Source organism: Strongylocentrotus purpuratus, unplaced genomic scaffold (assembly GCF_000002235.5).
Source record: "Strongylocentrotus purpuratus isolate Spur 01 unplaced genomic scaffold, Spur_5.0 spur5_scaffold_9, whole genome shotgun sequence".
NCBI lineage: Eukaryota > Metazoa > Echinodermata > Echinoidea > Camarodonta > Strongylocentrotidae > Strongylocentrotus > Strongylocentrotus purpuratus.
The window spans coordinates 17,411,425-17,430,523 of record NW_022145615.1 but is presented as its reverse complement, the minus strand read 5'-3'; the positions used below and the strand labels follow the sequence as shown (position 1 = coordinate 17,430,523).

The 19,099-nt window shown below is 39.0% G+C and overlaps 2 protein-coding genes across 2 annotated transcripts in view; one reads left to right on the top strand and one right to left on the bottom strand.

The window, feature by feature from the left end:
* The window catches only part of LOC581320 (semaphorin-1A), a 36,816-nt gene extending 31,190 nt beyond the window's left edge, over positions 1-5,626 (bottom strand). The window contains exons 1-2 of the mRNA XM_030977065.1: positions 5,349-5,626; positions 388-502 (exon numbers count right to left, since the gene is read on the bottom strand). Of these exons, the coding sequence (XP_030832925.1) occupies positions 388-502; positions 5,349-5,351 (118 nt within the window). The 5' untranslated portion in view covers positions 5,352-5,626. The remainder of the gene's footprint in view (positions 1-387; positions 503-5,348) is intronic.
* Positions 5,627-13,987: 8,361 nt separating this feature from the next.
* On the top strand, positions 13,988-16,459 carry LOC755901 (melatonin receptor type 1B-B-like). The gene has a single exon (XM_011679292.2). It carries the CDS (start codon positions 14,513-14,515, stop codon positions 15,824-15,826), a length of 1,314 nt encoding a protein of 437 aa, XP_011677594.2. The 5' UTR covers positions 13,988-14,512; the 3' UTR covers positions 15,827-16,459.
* Positions 16,460-19,099: the final 2,640 nt, after the last annotated feature.

Below are 19,099 nucleotides of genomic sequence, written 5' to 3'. Positions count from 1 at the left end.
TATTAATTATGTTATTACATTTTATTTTAATTTAGTGACAGATTAAATTATTCAAAAACATATTCATATGGACACTTGGCATTCAATACTTAGTCTGTGGATTAAACCATGGACTAGAGTTAGTCTGCTTTCGAGAACACCACCCAATATATCACTATGAACATGACAGACAAAGAATGCGGACAAAATATACAGTTCCTCAGGCAGACAAAGAAACATCCCTTCACTGCTATTATGTAAAAAGGTGAATATGCATGGACACCTGTTCTACACACTTTTACATAATAGCAATGAAGGGATGTTCCTTTGTCTACCTGAAGAACTGTATATTTTGTCCGCTTTCTTTGTCAGTCATATTCATAGTGTATGTAATATAAAGCATCTTACCTTCTGCTGGTAGAGTAGCAATGATTGGGGTACTGGAATGACCTTGGATCACCAAACTTGATAAGATCCATGTACATACAATCAACAGCTCCATTGTTGTGTGATGCAGATACTCCTGTGGTAACAGAACAATTGAAGGGTACATGTATTCAACACACGATTTTTGGGGTTAAACAACCTTCACTGTGAGTATAATGGACTGTTTTCTTAATGTAATCAGTTTAAATGCTTAATTCTTTGTTAGGTGGCTTGTTACAATTTATTTCATTCACTTTTTATGAATAATTGTATGTTAATAGTCAGAATTCAAATTGCCAGCATTAGTTCAAGGTAGGACAAACATTATGGCTTGCTCCACTTATGAACAACACGTAATGTATGCAATTCACATTTCGTATTGAAATACAATTATTCATTACAGGTGAATGAAATAATTTGTAACGAAGCGAGGCACTTTACAAAGATGTGAGCATTGAATGAGATTGCATTCCGAAAATGGCCTATTGAAGGGTACTCAACACACAATTCTTTGGGCCAAACAACCCCTACCATGGAGACAATTAAACTACTACAACAGAGACCCTCTCAGAAGCAAAGAAAAACATGATCAACGATGCTGTGGCTCATCTCAAGCAAATTTACCTGCAGTATGTATGCATATACAGTCAAACCTGTCTACAGCGACCACCCAAGGGAAACACAAATAGTGGCCACTGTAGACAGCTAAGACAGGTGGCCGTTGTAGACAGGTGGCCCTTTGCGGCCATTTTGATTTTGAACAATTGATTGACAGCATTCGCAAGACCTCTCGCAGACCTGCCGCGACCCGCCAATGCGACCGGACCAACAGCAGCTGTGAATATACCGACCAGCCACAGCGGCGCAATTCTGCTCACACAGTGAAGTCACAAAATCGTCGGCACTATAAAGCTACAGTACGTGTAGTAGATCTAGTAATGGTCATTTACACACAATAAAACTATTCAACCCCAAACTCGTCAATCAAAACATTTAGTTACCGACGGGATATTGTTTCTTGCACATTTCATGAAAACATAACGCTGCAGAGTTATTGTCATGGATTTCAATCGATGACTGGATTGTTCGTCGCGCCGCACGTTCACAGGCTAGGCTATAGCGAGGCCTGGCGAGTGACGTGGGTGGTCCCTGTCTGTCAATCAAATTTTCAGACTCGTTCATCTTGATTTCTTTTAAATAATTTATGACATGCATTAAAAAAAAATGCCTGACAATTTTAAAGATAGAAAATTATGTTTAATTAATTCGTATTTTTATTTTGTTTAAAAACCGTACCACTCTTTGTGACTTGACCACGGCAGGCGCTTGTAAGACGTTGGTCGGTAAATCATAGCAGACGACAGAAGACATGCACAATCGGTGAACAATAGAATACAAGTGATTATGAACGTCATTTTTCTTATCTTTATAAGGGCTCTGTCCAGCGATGAGGCAGAAATCCCATCAATAAATCAGACAATGCAAAGCGAAATTTGATTACAGAAATAAAAATGAACGAGCCTGAACAATTGATTGACAAGACGCCGCCCCGCCCACTCAACATGACTCTCGCAGGCTAAGCCTGTCCGAACCTTCGCGAACAATGACGCATCGATCGCATGTGTACATGTGACAATGATGCTGTATTGTTCTGTTTTCAATAGGAACGGCACATAATGAAAATGTGTAAGAAGCCATACCTTGTCAGTAATTCAATGTTCAGGATGTTTTACTTAAAGAATGGGTTGAATAGTTTTATTGTGTGTAAATGACAATTAGATCTAGCTTTATAGTTAGCCGCTGTGGCGACGATCGCCTGACTGTGTGAGCGAAATTGCACTAGCGCTGCTGTGGCTGCGGTCGCTACATTTACACGGCTGCTGTTGGACGCCATACGGCTGGCTCTGGCGGTCGTTGTGTGGGCATTTTCGGTGGCCAGCAGAAGCAAAATTGAGTGGCCGCTGGTCGCGCTAGACAGGTGGACATTGCCGACAGGTTCTTAAGTACATGAAATCTCACGGGGGGATTTAAGTGGTTGTTATGGCCAGGTGGTCGCTACAGACAGGTGGTCGTTAACACAGGTTTGACTGTACTCATTTTAAGTTGGCACCCCATTCAAATGACTTTAGATCTTCCTTTCCTGCAGGCAGGTGATTCCTACATATTTTTGTTGGAATTCAGCCATGGGTTTTCAAGAAGAAGAAGAAAATGTACAATTACTGCCCCTCCAGAACTTTGGGGTGGCTGCCCCCAGGCCCTCCTTGGGGATACATTACCTCATTTGAACAACTTTAATTCACCCTTGCCTAAGGAACGCTTCCTACTGAGTTTTGTAAAAATCCAGCTACCGTAATTAACGGTGTATAAACCGCCCTCGTGTATTAACCACACCCCTCTTTTTCACCCTAAAAAAAAACAGCAGCAAGCCAGGTCCGTGTTAAAAAACAGTAGAGGACCTAGGATAGAACCTTGTGGTACGCCATGTAATAGATGAAAAATTGGAGGAATCTTCTTCTTCTTCTTATCGAGTCACTACACAAGTCCCGTCCAGTGGTCCACACAGGCTTTAGCACGGCAATTAACGGCTTCCAGGTCATCTTGGGTGCATGGCTCTGGCAGGAGTGGGCAGACTAGCCTAATTGGAGGAATTATTATTTTAAACTACATCTTGAGATCTATCAGAAAGATTACTTTCAAACCAAGATGACAGACAAATTTGAGTGTTGTTCTATTTTCCCAGAGGTGAGTCAACACACCGATTACTGAGCTGGGAGACATTGCCAGGCATAGTGCCAGGTGGAAAAATCGAAACTTCAAAAAATAAAATAAAAAATAAAATCATTTTTTTTTTTTTTTGGTGTACCTTGTATAAGACGCACCCCCGACTTTGAATTTTTTTCGGCGGCAAAAAAGTGTGGTTTATACACCGTTGATTACGGTATGCATGATACTGAACTTTGTACAACAGTATCTTTACCTATATCTTTAAAATTTGACTATTTTAAAAATTTTGAAAGAGGCAAATTATAAAATGACTTGAAATTACCTGGTAACATATTTTTTGGAATAGGATTTGTAAGGAATTACAAAATAATGTGTAAGAGTTCATGAGCATAACTAAGGCTATAAGTAGGGTGTCTGATCGCGCACCCAATGTTGTGTGCTAAAACCCTTCCCATAGAGATTGTACGCTTCCCTATGTGGTCTACGTGCATTGCGCGACCATCCAAAATTGGTCAATGATTTTATGAAAAAATTTGAAATTCAAACCTTTATAACAAATGATCCTGAAGGTGAAACTCAATAAATGAGGTGTCATATGAAAGAGCAGGTTTTTCTCCATATTCCCCATAGGGGGCCACCCCCAGAATTCTAAAAATATCTTGGTCAAAACAGCGATTGAAATGTTGTTTGCATCCTAGCTCCAAAATTTGCCACTTTCCTGAGCTGCGCCCCCGCGGCTTAAGCAGGGCTAGACGTAAGGATAATATCCAGATGCTTTTTTTTTCGCTAGCCCCAAGGGATCATTTGTTATAACAGTTTGAAAATACCCTTCCCACATTTTTGGAATCAGCTAATTAGGGAGGCGTGAGCTCCGCTCAGTCCAAACCATGGTTACATCGTAACATGTGCGCTTATAGTGAATGAAAGTATGGGTGGCCGATTCTCGCCATAGAACCCGGAAGTGAATACACGTAGTCAATGGCAATATCGCGGAGATTGTCTCCGCGATATTGCCATTGACTACAACGTGTATTCACTTCCGGGTTCTATAGCGGGAACGGCCACCCATACTAGTCAATGGCACATATCGCGGAGACAGCGTGGCTCAAGCTTGCAAGTCGCGCATTGGCTGAGCAACTTGCGTACGATATGCATACGCTTGCATATCGCGCGATACAGCTGTTTGGCTAAATTTAGCAAAACAACATAACTCTGCGTGTACGTCTTTTTCGTCGATTCTGAGCAAAATGCTATGAATATTTCAGCATTTTGAAGGGGCTGTATCTTTTGATAGAAACATCGGCGAGACTCGAAATTTGAAATGTATTATTCTGATTACATTTTTAATTCAAATATCAAACAAAAATGGTGAAAAACGATCCCAAATTGAAAATTGAAAAATCGTTCAGACACCCTACTATAAGACACATGTACATGTAAAGCCAGAAGTGTGTGCTAACAATAACATATCTACAGCACCCTTTTTGGGGGGATGGGGGGTAAGTACTGTGATAGATATTCATCTTGCTCCTGTAAACTCGCAATATTGGCCCAATCGGTAAACAAGAAGGTTGTCCCAATCAAACTAAAAGTAGGCTCAAATATCTGGAAAACCAAGGAAATTTTCACCAACAAAACTTGTAAGTTCCATTCGTTACTTACTTGTATTCAATAAATGATTCATTAAATCATTTATCATATCATTTGAAAGTATACATATAGCAGGTCTTACAAAATATTGCGTGAATGTACTACAATACAGTGTTGCCTGTCTCAAAGCCACACTGTCTTACTTGTAGCTAGGCCTACTCGCTCCATCAGTGACCATTGATTGGTCCCCCATGATCCCCCTTTTTCTTATGTTATTTGAGAGCTGAGTTGATGAAATAACCACCTTTCAGTGACATTGTGGGGTGGTCTAATCCCTCCTATAAACTAGTACATATAAGCTTTAATACACAGTCAGGATAGTAATGCTGCAGATGTGTGGAACCGATGATGAAATGTGAAGTGTACGATTGGTTTCACTTTCATCACATGATCAAAAATGAAAAATCTAAATATTTCGCACTTCTCTCCTGACATCTTGTTTTGAATAATGTTTATGTAAACTTTATGGAGCCGCAAGCGTTATTTCATCAACTTATATCAAGCCTAACTTCATACAATTGTTAAGATTAAATTGATGTCATCATCGATATGGTCTAAGTGGTACTCACCATACACAAATTCAAGTAGATGGGGCTCCACAAATTTACAATTGCAAATCTACACGTCTATGACACGCTATCACGCAGGATCAACACGACAAATACACTATTTCCGAGGACAATCCACCATATAAACCTATAGGAAACGAAGGGAAACGTTATATGATGTTACATGTTCACTTCCGACATCAGTGTACAAATTTTACCAAAATCTCTGAGTGAGTTTTCTGTAGCAGCTAAGCTAAGCGCACATCGTCAGTCATTAGTTCCCGTTCCGCTTCAACGACGTCATCATTACTCATTAACGCATTGGGGATATCACGCCCACCCCATGCCCACCCCCGTTGTTGTTGTTGTTGTTGTTTTTTATGTTGTCGTCTTTTATTTGGCTTTGAATAATTTTTTCAGAGATGAACATCACCCTAAAATCTTTTGGGAAAGGATAACTCACACTTGGTATAGCTCTATGATTAAATGTCGTATGCTTGGGTGCTTCAAAGATCAGCACCATGCAGTCAGGATCGCGAGCCCTTATCTTAAAATATTGAAGCGTCAGTTGATGTACATATCTAAGCCTAATTATAATTATATAGTTTACCATTATTACTTTTTTCACCGGCTTGTCTGATGCTTCATTAATAGAAAACTCAGTCGTCGTTCCATGAACAATCGGGTGAAAGATGATACTGAAGGTTGGCGGGCCCCCCCCCCCTCCAAAAAAAAACAGTAAGGGAGTAAACATGGTTTGTATTTTTAATCCAAAAGAACGTAACAATGATAAAAACCTGAATTAAATCACATATAAATATCCATTCAAAGAAAAAGGAAAGTGACAGGAATTAAATTTCATAAACATTGCGCATGCCACCTATACGGTATTTATCAATGGAGGTCTCTATAATAGCGATACGCGCATATCGTGGACAAATTAGGCGAGAATGGGAAAGCGTGTCCGTTTTTTTTTGTTATAGGGGTGAGAAGACATGAGCCCCTGAACGCTGGCGTACTGATATGGGGGGGGGGGGGGGGGTGGGTGATGTATTTTTTATTCGAAACAAGTGATTTACAAATGTTGATGTTGTGACATGATTTTCCGGCATTTTTTCTCCATTTTTTTTGTAAGTCATACCTTTTTATGCGTTTGTTGGAAAATAAGAAATTCCAAAATTACAGTCAGGCGAAATACGCTTATTTAAAAGCCTTTATGTCATGGTCTGCAAAGTGGCTGGCCTCCCCCCCCCCCCCCCCCCCCCCGTCTACTTTTTGAAAAAGTATGTTAAAGAGAACAATAAAGAAAGACGAAGAAAAAAATAAGTGACCTGCCAATGTCACAAATAAGGTATAAAAAATGCTCATCTGACTGTAATTAAATGCTTAAAACCCCAGAGCTTACGGGGGCTCCGCCCCCTGGACCCCAACAAGGGCTCTAAGGCGGGCCCCTGGATGCTCATCTGACCGTAATGAAATACCTAAAACCCCTAAGCTTCCGGGGGCCTCTGCCCCTTGGACCCCAACAAGGACCCGAAGGCGGGCCTCTGGATGCTCATCTGACCGTAATTAAATACCTAAAACCCCTGAGCTTCCGGAAGCTCTGCCCCCTGGACCCCACCAAGGGTCCAAGGGCGGGCCCCTGGATGCTCATCTGACCGTAATTAAATAACTAAAACCCCTGAGCTTCCGGAAGCTCTGCCCCCTGGAACCCCACCAAGGGCTCTAAGGCGGGCCCCTGGATGCTCACCTGACCGTTATTAAATACCTCTAACCCCTGAGCTTCCGGGGCTTTGCCCCCTGGACCCCACCAAGGGCCCAAAGCGGGCCCCTGGATGCTCATCTGACCGTAATTAAATACCTAAAACCCCTGAGCTTCCGGAAGCTCTGCCCCCTGGAACCCCACCAAGGGCCCTAAGGCGGGTCCCTGGATGCTCATTTGACCGTAATTAAATACCTAAAACCCCTGAGCTTCCGGAGGCTCTGCCCCCTGGACCACACTAAGGGCCCTAAGACGGCCCCTGGATGCTCATCTGACCGTAGTTAAATATTAAAACCTCTGAGCTTCTGGGGGCTCCCCCCCCCCCCCCTTGGAACACGTCAATTGCCTTACAGAGGCCCCTGGATGCTCATCTAACCGTAATTAAATACCTCTGAGCTTCCGGGGGTTCAGCCCCTTGACCCCTGCCGAGGCTCATGCCCTGGACCCCACGCCAATTTACGCTCTACCTGATCGATAATACTCCACTTTGAAAAACGTTTCGCGGGACCTGCATGTAACGTGTAAGACTGGTGGTGATGCAGATTTTTCGTCTGTCCCCCCCCCCCCCTTCCGAACTCTTTTTCTCCTTACGTCACTGCCCCTGGAATGTTTGCCCCCCCCCCCAATCCCATACTGCTTCCGGCGCGCCTGATCGCGATTGGTATATATCAAATAGTTATGTTCATAAATAAAACACCAGAAGCTTACATAATAGGCCTAATTAATTAGGCCTATACTACCCTAGGACCCGAAGAAAAGAAAAAAATTGTGATGTATAATGAGGCCTTAATAAGTCCTCTGGAATGGATAAAGCGATGACATTATAAAACTCTCTCTTTTTTAAAAGCTTTAAATAGAGTTGCTTTATAATCAAATATTGTTAAATATACATTTCTCTTCCTAGCATAGTAACTGTAATATTCTAATGAATACATTTTTTTTTTACAATGCGATATTTTAATTTTTTTTGGCCCGACAAGCAACTGTTGCTTTCGCTTCTCCTCATCCACATAATATAGTTTAATCATTATCTCACCCCTTTGTCGGATAATATTCGTGTATGGTTGTCCGTTTTTTCCCCCTGTATATTCCTTTGTAATTTATGACAATGTAGGCCTACACAATTATTTTGTTTTTTGAATTTGTTTAATACATTATTTTTACTGGAATGTGAAAAATAAATTTCATAGGCCGATATATAATATAACATGAAATAGGCCTACCGCTCCCACCCCACTTCATACATTACATTAAATTATGAATCAGCTTTTCCCTTATTTTGTCCGATTTTGTTTGGTGTATACTAGCCTATGGTCGGAATGAACTACTTTCGAGCCAGCGAAGCGAGAAAATAATGTTTAGACTTCTAATTGCACCGTAGTCATAGATGATGTATAATATTAATGTTAATAAATATTATTATTATCATAACAATAATAATGGTTATAATAATAATGGTAATAATGATAATACCATCAGTAACAATGATAATAATAATGAGAATAGGCCTAATAATGATGATGATAATAATAATGATAATAATAAAAAATAATGATAATAATGATAATAATAATGATAATAATATTAACAATAATAATAATGATAATAATGTTAATGATAATACTAACCATAAAAATGATATTGGTAATAATACTAATACTCATGATAATAATTATTATAATAATGACAATCGAAACAATACTAATAATACAAATGAATTACTCATGTAGCCTCATTAGTATAATACGTTCTTGCTACTGAGAGTCCTGTGATTATTACTACCCCAGCAATGCCAGCTAACCAACCGTGTATAGAGTGGGTATATTATAGGTAAAAACTGATCAAGGATCGAACCCGTGATCCCTCATATTAAAGTCAAGAGCCTTCCCCACTATACTTTATTATTTATCCAGTCATAGCATAAAATGAACCAAGCAACGCTACAAAATACATCGAATTAAAAAACAAAAATTAAATCCTAATTTTAGTCAACGGTCTAAAGTCGAGTTTAAGAAACAAAGCCAGACTGATTCCCCCTCCTTCTCCCCTACCCCTCCCCTCTCTCTCTCTCTCTCTCTCTCTCTCTATCTCTCTCTATCTATCTATCCCTCTCTCTCTCTCTTTCTCTCCGAAATGTTCTTCATTTCCGAAAATCAGAAACTGAACATTAATGTTTGTCGTTCCCACGGAACGCTGGATGTCTGATTACACCGATTATCTTCATAAAACCATAATCTGTTTAATAACGACTTTGTAGGCTAATCATGCAGGTCCTATTGTGTTGCCGACGACAGACCGCTTCTATACAGTATGCCGCATTCTCCGCTAAAGTGTTCAGAAAGTGTGTCGATCTGTTTTCAACCTTGTTTTCGACCGATTAATATCAGTTTTATCAAATTAAGTTATTCTCAGGAATATAGTGTGTTTGAAATACACGGGGTTTGAGACTGTGCTAAACTTAGAAATGATATTCCACTTAGGCAAAAGATGGTCAAACATCGTTTATCCCTATGTCGCTAGCTATAATCATTACAGCTAGCCACCTGATTATAAGTATTATTTTTAATGTTTTAATGACGTGTTCCCGACCAAAGACAGTTAGATAATGTACTCAAATCAAAGGCCTTTGTTATTCTCCATGAGGTTGCATCATTTTCCAATAAGGTGTATAACCAAATGTTATGTTTTCACATTCTCACTGTGGCACTTTGAAAGCATGTCGCCAATATTGCGACCAGATACTTTACCACTTTCCCCCATCAATCAAAAATAGTGTAAACTGTGGTATGCCTATAATTACGGAAGTCCTAAACACTAAAACTCCCCATAAGTAATTTGAAAGCCTACCTCCCTAATATATCCTGAGTGTGGCCAGATGATTACTCAAATATCCCGCAACACATATACGTTATTACCTCAAATAATAGCATTGGGTCATCTTCTTTGTAATTGCTTGAAAGTTAAACACCATAGCTTGTGATCGATAAAAACATTCTTTTCCAAGGACCTCAAATATTATGTCAGAAACGTTACCATGACTTATTTACTAATTTAGGATAATTAATAATCAACATTGTTGATACCAAAAGCGATTTCTGATGAGACGTAAATTTTGCGTTGCATCAGAAACACAACATGACGTCATTATTGATGATCGCGGACTAAGAAAATTTGTGAATCAAAATAAATTATGAACACGCTGTTATTCACACAATGACACAACAATGGCGTTGGAATACAATAGGCAGTAAAAGACCTTCAGTTATTTTATCGATGACTCCAATCTTTTTAGTAGGGCTATATCACTTTAGGTGGATATATAATAATTATGATTCACCACTGTTTGACACAATACAGTCGCGGTTAAAAAAAGTTCTCACAGTTCTGTTTTTATAAAAGTGGTAATCACAGGAACTGTTGCAAAGTTACTACACACCCTCATACGTCATTTTGATAAACATGTTGACAATAAATTCCAAATAGTACAAACAGTGTGTTACTGTTAACGTATCTTTTATGCTATCGAAAAATTGTAAAAACACGGTCTAAAAAAAAGGGTTTTGTTACAAATCCCCCATTCATTGTTTCGTATTCTTTAAGTATCATAGTTTTCTAATCTAAAGGATTTTTATCAATTTTTCATGCTACCTGAATTGAACCCTTTGGTGAAGAAAGTCCCGTATATGTATAGCTGTAGAGTTTTGCTTCAAGAGGCCATCTTCGTAATGTAATCAAATTAAATGCACACATTTTTTTTAAGTGCCTCGTTACAATTTGTTCCATTAACCTGTTACGACTAATTGTATGTCAATAGTCACAATGTGAATTGCGTACATTATATGTTGCTAGGTAGGTCAAGCCATAATGGTTTTCCCTTATCATCTCCTTCTCTCTGCCTGTCTCTTTGTATGTATGTCTCTCTGTCTCTCTCTCTCTATCACTCTCTCTTTCTCTCCCTGTCTCTCCCCCTCTCTTTTTTTTTTGGCTCTCTCTCTCTCTTTTGCCGTCATTCTCTTCTTCTCCTCTTTCCATTTTTTCCTTGACCACGTATAGCTGTTGTAAATTGTTTTGATGTTAACTATAATGTATAATGCAAGTGAACGTCACATTTATATGTTATTTTTTTAAATGATAAGGATCAATTAAATAAACAGATTATAGTACATCTTTCATGATATTCGTGTACAGAGTTCATGGGATCGAGCAAAGCGGATGTACATCATGTTTCGAAGGCCAGGTGCGTGCTGAAAGCATATACTTGAGATCCTCTTTCAAGGAATATTATAGCAAATCATCAGAAATGAGTAGTTAAAGCCCCTAAAGTGCTGGGAGCCCCAAACGTTTGATGGTAACATTTCACTAAAATTGTATCATATAATGTGAACGAGGGTGTCATTTAAGACACGTTTGCGCAAGAATTTTCTACTCAAATGTGTTTGAAGCCGAATATTGATGCCGAAAGAACACAAAATTTAGGATTTCTGCGTACATCAGAAAACCCAAATTATGTATTCTTTCATCAATATTTGTCTTCAAACACATTTGTTTTGAAAATCCTTGAAGAAGGAGAAGGGGAATCTTTTCAGAAGTGTGGCTAGAAATTAATGGTAATTTAAGTGAAATTTGCCACCAAACTTTTGGCAAAATTTTTCTCCCAACACTTTAGACGGGCTTTAAGACTACAGTAAGAATCTATCCCAATTACCGCGAGAAACTTGATAGCTTTCACAACGGATGCTAGAGATATTGATCTTGGCGTTATTCTATGAAGAATATCATATCAGGAAATAGGAGCTGAAAGTGCATTTCGCAATCCTTGTGTTGTTCTACCATATTAACTTTCACTAAATTACACGTATTGAAAATAATAAGTTTATAATCAATTGGGAAGAATGGTGTGCATGACTGTATCAAGCCTTAATGACTATTCGAAACAAGAAATTCAGAGGTGATTAACACCATTCGATACAATTTTTTTATCTGCTCATTTACGCGGGAAAACTTGGATGAATAGTATGAAGGTAGTCTTTGTCCTAGCGGATCCAGAAATCGAAAAACGCTGGTATTGGTGGCGGTGGTAGGGGAGAGGGAAGGGGAGGGGGAGGGGGAGAGGGAAGGGGAGGGGAGGGGGAGAGGGAAGGGGAGGGGGAGGGGGAGGGGGAGAGGGAAGGGGAGGGGGAGGGAGAGAGGGGTGCACGAAATTTTCCTTAGGAGTGCATGGGTATTATGCTACCTAAATGTTGTATTAATGAAGCCATTTCCCAAAATATGGGTCACCCATCATTATTCAAACTTTTCTATACTTTTCCAGTGCATTTAATAGTATTTTTATTGGGGTGAAGGTGAGAGGGGGTGGGGGTTGTTAGCCGAATCTGCTTCATACGGATGGTATGCATATTTTTCGTTGGTTTTTTTATGTTTAATAAAAGTTGTTTTAATTTAATACGCCCAATTTAAATCTCCTTCTCAGTACTGTTTTGAAAATTTTAAAATGAGTACATTTGGACCAATAATTCCTAATATTTTCACATTACCTCGAAGCACACCCTTTTCTTTACATTCTGAATAAACATGTATATTTTCAAATAGGATTATCCTCAGAATAATCCTAGACGTGGCGATGGTGCACATAACTCTTGTAAATTGTGGTGCATATAAAGCATCACTACATTCATGTCAAGTTAATCTCTCTTTTTTGTGCAATATTACAAAGATATGCAAACGACGTGTCTTTGTACTGTTATCCCTCAAGGAATTACCCTCATTATTTCCTTGTTAATCAATCCGATGCCATGTTTTAATACTAGTTCGATAATTAATTTCTTTCCCTCACTGATATCTCAATGAAAATGTGAAGAGAACGAGAAAGCCAAAACACAGCTAGATCCATTTCCCTTGCATGATGTGGACAAGACAAGGACTTCCTGAAGTTTATCAGTGGAATCGGGCTGATCTGGGATTATCATTAGGTATAAGATAATCACCTTTCATCGCTCGATGAGAAAGGGGAAGTATCACCCCATGCCCCCCTTCGAGGTATAAATCATTCGCTTTGTAGAACCATGGGTCCATGGTAGAACCTATGGTGACAATAAGGAACATGGATTGATTTGATTACTGTACAGGGAACTGATTATTCATGACTATTAACAATAAGTTTATTCTGTTAAAGGCCCACTGCACTACTTGTAGCTACTTGCGCCCTCTATATAACAAACAATGCATAATCGGTGACCATCGGTCCCCCATGATCCTCTTTTTCTTATATTAACTGAGAGCTGAGTTGATGAGATAACCACCTGTCCAGTGACCTTGCAGGGCGCTCTAATCCCTCCTGTAAACTATGGCAGATAAGCTTAACGCTTTCCTCATTAATACATTCTATTTTAAAATCTAAAATAAGTTGTCGAATTTTCAGGTCCATTATCCTCAGACTATAGCAGAGGAGAATGCTTATTACTAGGTGTCTGTTGAAACTTATATTGTCACCATGGGACATTTTTGTAATCATTTATATCATTTTCTTTCTTTTACTTAATAAATGTGCACTAATTAAGGTACTTCTTGCCGGGGGCTTTGTTTCCCTCAACCCTGACCATCAACTGTGACTATACCTCCTTTCGTTTCGATTCCTTTTCTTGAATGAACCCATCCCAATAACACCAATTCCGTCTGTCAACTTCGACCACCCCACCCTTTTCGTCTCCAAAATCAACAGATGCTACTCCAGTCATCCTTAGACTTGATACGAACGCCAGGCATGTAATTGACATAGGAGCTAGAGGCAAAAGCGTGACAATGAAACATTGTCAGGAAAACAGACCCGCATATTCTACAAAAGCAGCAATGAAATCAGCAGTCAACACACTAAACGACATATCGATTAACATCGTTATGCGCATGCGTTGTATTCAGAAGTGCTCACCAACTTATTTGAACGAAATGAATTGGGTCACTGTCTGACTGAAAGAGGGAGAGAGCGAGAACGCGTGTGCAGTAACCAATAAAAGCCACTCAGAGCTTGATTTCACTTCTAACTCCTGAGCAAATAAGAGTCAGACAAATTTGTTTTTATACCTGCGTTTCAACAAGAGTTCATTATTATTTTCTGTTACCAGTGAAGTCGACAAACGTTCGCAGATATACTTCCCTGGAACATGCTATCATGCATTTTAGTGCTGGAACATTGTCTACCTCTTCTAACATGTTGAACACTTCTATCCTAGTTTGCTGAAAGTGAAATGCAACAATATTTTGGAGAAAGATTGACGAATGAGTGATGTTTTTTTAAAATAGACTTGATCAACTTCTTTTCTATCAGCAATAGACAAGCCTAGATGTGGTGATAATATTTTATGCGCATGCGACTTCTGCAAGGAACTCCAAAGCATCACACTTATATCTTAATTTGATCGTCATCATTATGGCAAACTCCACCGTCGTAATGACGTCTCTCGTCGATAATGGATCGACACATGTGGCACTGGCGAGTAATACTCAGTTCATCGTCATTTCTGTCTGCTACATCATTATCTGCATCTTTGGCATCGTCGGTAACTCCATGGTCATCGCCGCCGTCGCACTCTGCCGAAAACTACAAACAGCAACCAACGTGTTCGTGGTCAGTCTTGCAATCACCGACCTGCTATCATGCTTGACCCTTCCCTTCCAGGTGGCCATGTTTCTGAGTCGAGATGACAGTACACGTCTCCCCGATGGCCTGTGCGCCTTCATAGGGGCTATCAGTATCATCTGCTTGGTGGGCAGCATCCTAACATTGGCTCTGATAGCATTTAATCGATGCTTTCTCATCACACAACCAAGAAAGAGGTATTCCTGGCTCTACACGACGAGAAAGTTATTCACAATGACCGCCATTGCTTGGTTGTATCCAACCATCGTACTGGTTTTGCCTCAAGCCGTCGGCATTGGTAAGCTTGGTTACTCACCTGCTTATAGGGCGTGTCTGTGGGATGATACTGATGATCTTGCATTCGTGAGTGATATCTTAGTCGCTATCACATTCTTATTTACCTTCGCCATTATTCTCTTCTGCTACATCAAAATCTGGATCTACATCCGACGTCACGTTCGTCGTCTGCGAAACCACTCGACTTCAAAGTTACCCCCGAGTGAACCGAGCAACTTGGATGATCTCAGCAGTACTCAGGAACACCATACGGATACGAGTGCAGGTCCAAGTCAAACACATAGCCACGCCCATGCCAATGGCGGCAAAGTGGAAACGAAGAAACGAACTAAAAAAGTAGTTAGTACACGCGAAATTGAGATTACAAAGAATCTCTTTTACGTCATTTGTGCGTTTTTTCTGTGTATCATACCATATACGATTACGTTAATCCTCCCTCCAGGGCCGATCCTTGATCTTCTTGTACTCTACGCAAGCATCCCGCTTGTGTTCAATGGCTGCGTCAATCCCATAATATACGCCTACAAGCATCCCACCATGAAAGTGGTCTTTCGATACATCATCAGATGTCAGATAGGTTCGATCCCTAAACCTTCCAAGTGTCTTCGCCGTGCGATGAGCCTACACCAGCATTCAGAGGGGAGAGGGGAGGGGGCAGTCAGGACACTCAATGTGCGAGATGGTCACCCTTCATTTTGTAGCTTGAAGAAAGACTCGTTTGTGAGACAAAACTCGAACAATCCATCTAGATCGTTTGGAAGCGCGAGGAAGGAATCGCCAGACAGACAAAGCTCGCAGAATAACTGATGTCATTAAAGGGATCCATCGCTAACTTCATGTAATCAAAATTATGACTGTTAACTTATTGATAATATAGTTGGGCAAATTTTTGATCGCTTTTCATATCTTGACACGATTTGAAATTAATGAACACCAATGATAAATGTGTACTTTTGTTGTCAGTACATTATTGTAGCCTATATACATTTGAAATATTAAGCACAGGGTGCTTTGATCAATCAACTATATCATATCATCATCATAGACAGTTCTCAATATGAAGTCAGTACTTTTAATAAATCGAACACTACTAAATTTACATTTTGTTACGCAGGAGCGTCGCCGAGGGGGAGGGGTTAGATAACCATTTTTGTCGACGGATTTACAATTCGTACCAAAGACCTGTCTAAATATCACCAAAAGCTATGACTTTTCAGTATATAAATTATTTCATTATTCGTTTCAGTATTATTACTCTAATATAATTTTGTGTAGATATTGTGCATCCACTGTCGGCAAATTTGGCCGGGATCACCCCTCCCCAATTAAAAAGGTTTAGCGGCGGCCTGCGTGTATCTGAACTTAACTTTTTAAACGACATGCGTATTGTATATAATTTACTTTATGGATTCTTGAGAAATTCTTAATTCTTGGGCGTATGTCAATGTGACATATAAAACCAGATAAGACCATAAAAACTTTGAGACTCTTTTCGTTTCTCAAAATTATAGTAGGAAGACTTCATCATTTCTATACATTAGACTTAGAAATAGAAGGTGACTGTTCGAGGTTTCCAGCATCTAGACCAAGAACTAGATAGTTTATTCCTCAGCACTATACATCCTGACTTATGGATCCTGCTGAGTATCGTCGTAGAAGTAGAAGAAGAAGTAGTATGAATGCAACATTGTCAATTCCAAGTAATATAGAGCCCCCTCATATTTTATGAAAGAATTTGTGTATGTTTAGCTGTAAGACTCATCACATTTACTAAATGTAACTGCTAAAACTGATACGAGTTTAACAAAAATCAGAACTGTACAAAATGTAATTATCATGCAATAGTCTTCATTCTGAAATATTTGGAAGTTTATTTCTTTTTAAGGTATACGTATAGTTATAACAAATTTAAACATTTTTGACGCGGTTTCATTCTGTTAACCTAATTTTACAATATAATTTCATCTGAACACTATTATTCTCAGAAAGGTTACATACATTGCCATTCATTTGAAACTTAAGTTCTATGAATGGGTCTGTGTCGCCACATGCTGTCATGGAGATGATAGACCTTTTCCACTTCATATTGTATCTTATTACAATATTAATATCATTAGTCTCAAATTAAACTATGTCTGATAAATTCATCGTGGTATTATAATGTAGGCATTTGGTGCTTTCTCACCTAGTTCCCAAGCCGCCGAATATTAATTTGGTGATTATAGTACTTTATTAAGACTGTACTGTATTAAGAAAGGGTGATACATGATATTACCATTGTATATCGAACGAGAAATTTAGAACTCTGCTATATCCTGTCTTAACTACGTCATATTGCATGCAGTCTGTTGTTTTAGAGGAAGTTGATGCCATGACCCTTTATGGCCTATATACTTTTCAGATAATGCATAATTAATCTACAACGTGATGTTTATTTGTTTAGGCCACGTTTTAGTGGTTCGTGACATGAGTATTATTTGTTTATCTCCCTCATTTCCTCGATACAGGCTACAAGGTTCTATGTTGATACAAACAAGATCAAATCATGTCACTCGGGACACGGTCATGTGATAGCACCAGTCAATGCCAATGCCGATGGTTGCCATTTTCAAGTGCATGCTAACGGATACTTTTAGAGGTATTTTGGCTTCAAACCTACCAACAGAAAAGAGTAATGATTAGTCACTAAAAACGAGGATTAATGTAATCATAGGTTTACATGGCATGGGAAAAACCCATCATCCCCTTGCCTTGCCAAAAGCGCAACTTTATAGTTGGTAAAATGTGCCACCCTGTATAAATATCAGAAATAAATAGATAAATAAATAAATAAATGATATGACAGTAAAAACATTATTATGACTACAAAAATTCTTCCATGCTTTTCAGTGCTTTATTTTGACATATTCGTGCATGTATTTTTTTTAAAGCAACCAAGACAAATAACCGGGAGAGCACTCATGTTGCTTGTACCGTTGTACGATCTTATTAATATTTTTTGTTCAAACTGAATGTCTTATCTGTAGCGCATGAACAAACAAACATGGATATAAAATTACATAGTAATAATCCTACTTCAAGGTGATTTCTTAGATTGTGTTTAAAGGAATGTTTAATCTCAAGCGCATGAACAACAATACAAATAAACATGGATATAACATTACATAGTAATAGGTGATTTCTTTGCATACAATAGTAGGACAGCCCCAGGGATATCAAGTACCCTGGAAAATATGATTCTTGAGATCGTAATATTATACTTCCTGGTACATAAATGATTTGATTGTTAATCACTCAAGCATTGTGATACGAGTGCTGTGACGATAACCTTGTGTTTGCTAGAAAATTTCCTCAGCATCGAGCATCTCTGTAGAATTTTTCTAATATACGATAGGGGGAAATGTTTGTTACATTAGCATAAGTCAGGTTGCAAATGAAGTTTTCCTTATTTTCCCTTTCACATTATGAATTATGATATTCTATTCGATTTCATAGTTTCACTTTCTCCCATCTAAGTGAAGAGGAAAGGTATATCTCATCATCGTTCTTTTCCTGTTAAAGCAAATCTAAACAAAATGGAGCGTTTTGAAATGAAATAGGTATTGATATGATCTTTACCATCCGTTATATCTGATAGCTTGAAGTATTTCTATACATGTCAGTGTAGGTGAAATGAAATGTTTTCTATATTCTATGTCTGAACATGTTTTCTATATTCTATGTCTGAACATGATTTAAACCATGCCTTGAATTTCCGTTTGAAATCATCTGTCCTTACATTAAAGCATGTCTCGTATTTAGTCACGGTTAGGGTTGCAATTGAATGAAATACATATTGTTGGCTTTTAACGGATATGCTACCCTGTAGAGAGTTCATGCGGAATGAGTGGAAATGGGTGAGCTAGGCGATCGAGATCGAGAATCATGTTTTAACGAGAACCACCACCCCCCCCCCCCCCCCAACAACCACAACAACGCTGTAACCTTGATCGAGGTAAGCCAAGAAAGACATATGAGTTCAGCTCGTTTTGTAAATTGATATGTCCATTTTTTTTGGACAGATGCCATTTGTGGATTGAA

Excerpts from the sequence above, each read along its gene's own strand:
- LOC755901 (XM_011679292.2), top strand. The coding sequence starts at position 14,513 with ATGGCAAACTCCACCGTCGTAATGACGTCTCTCGTCGATAATGGATCG.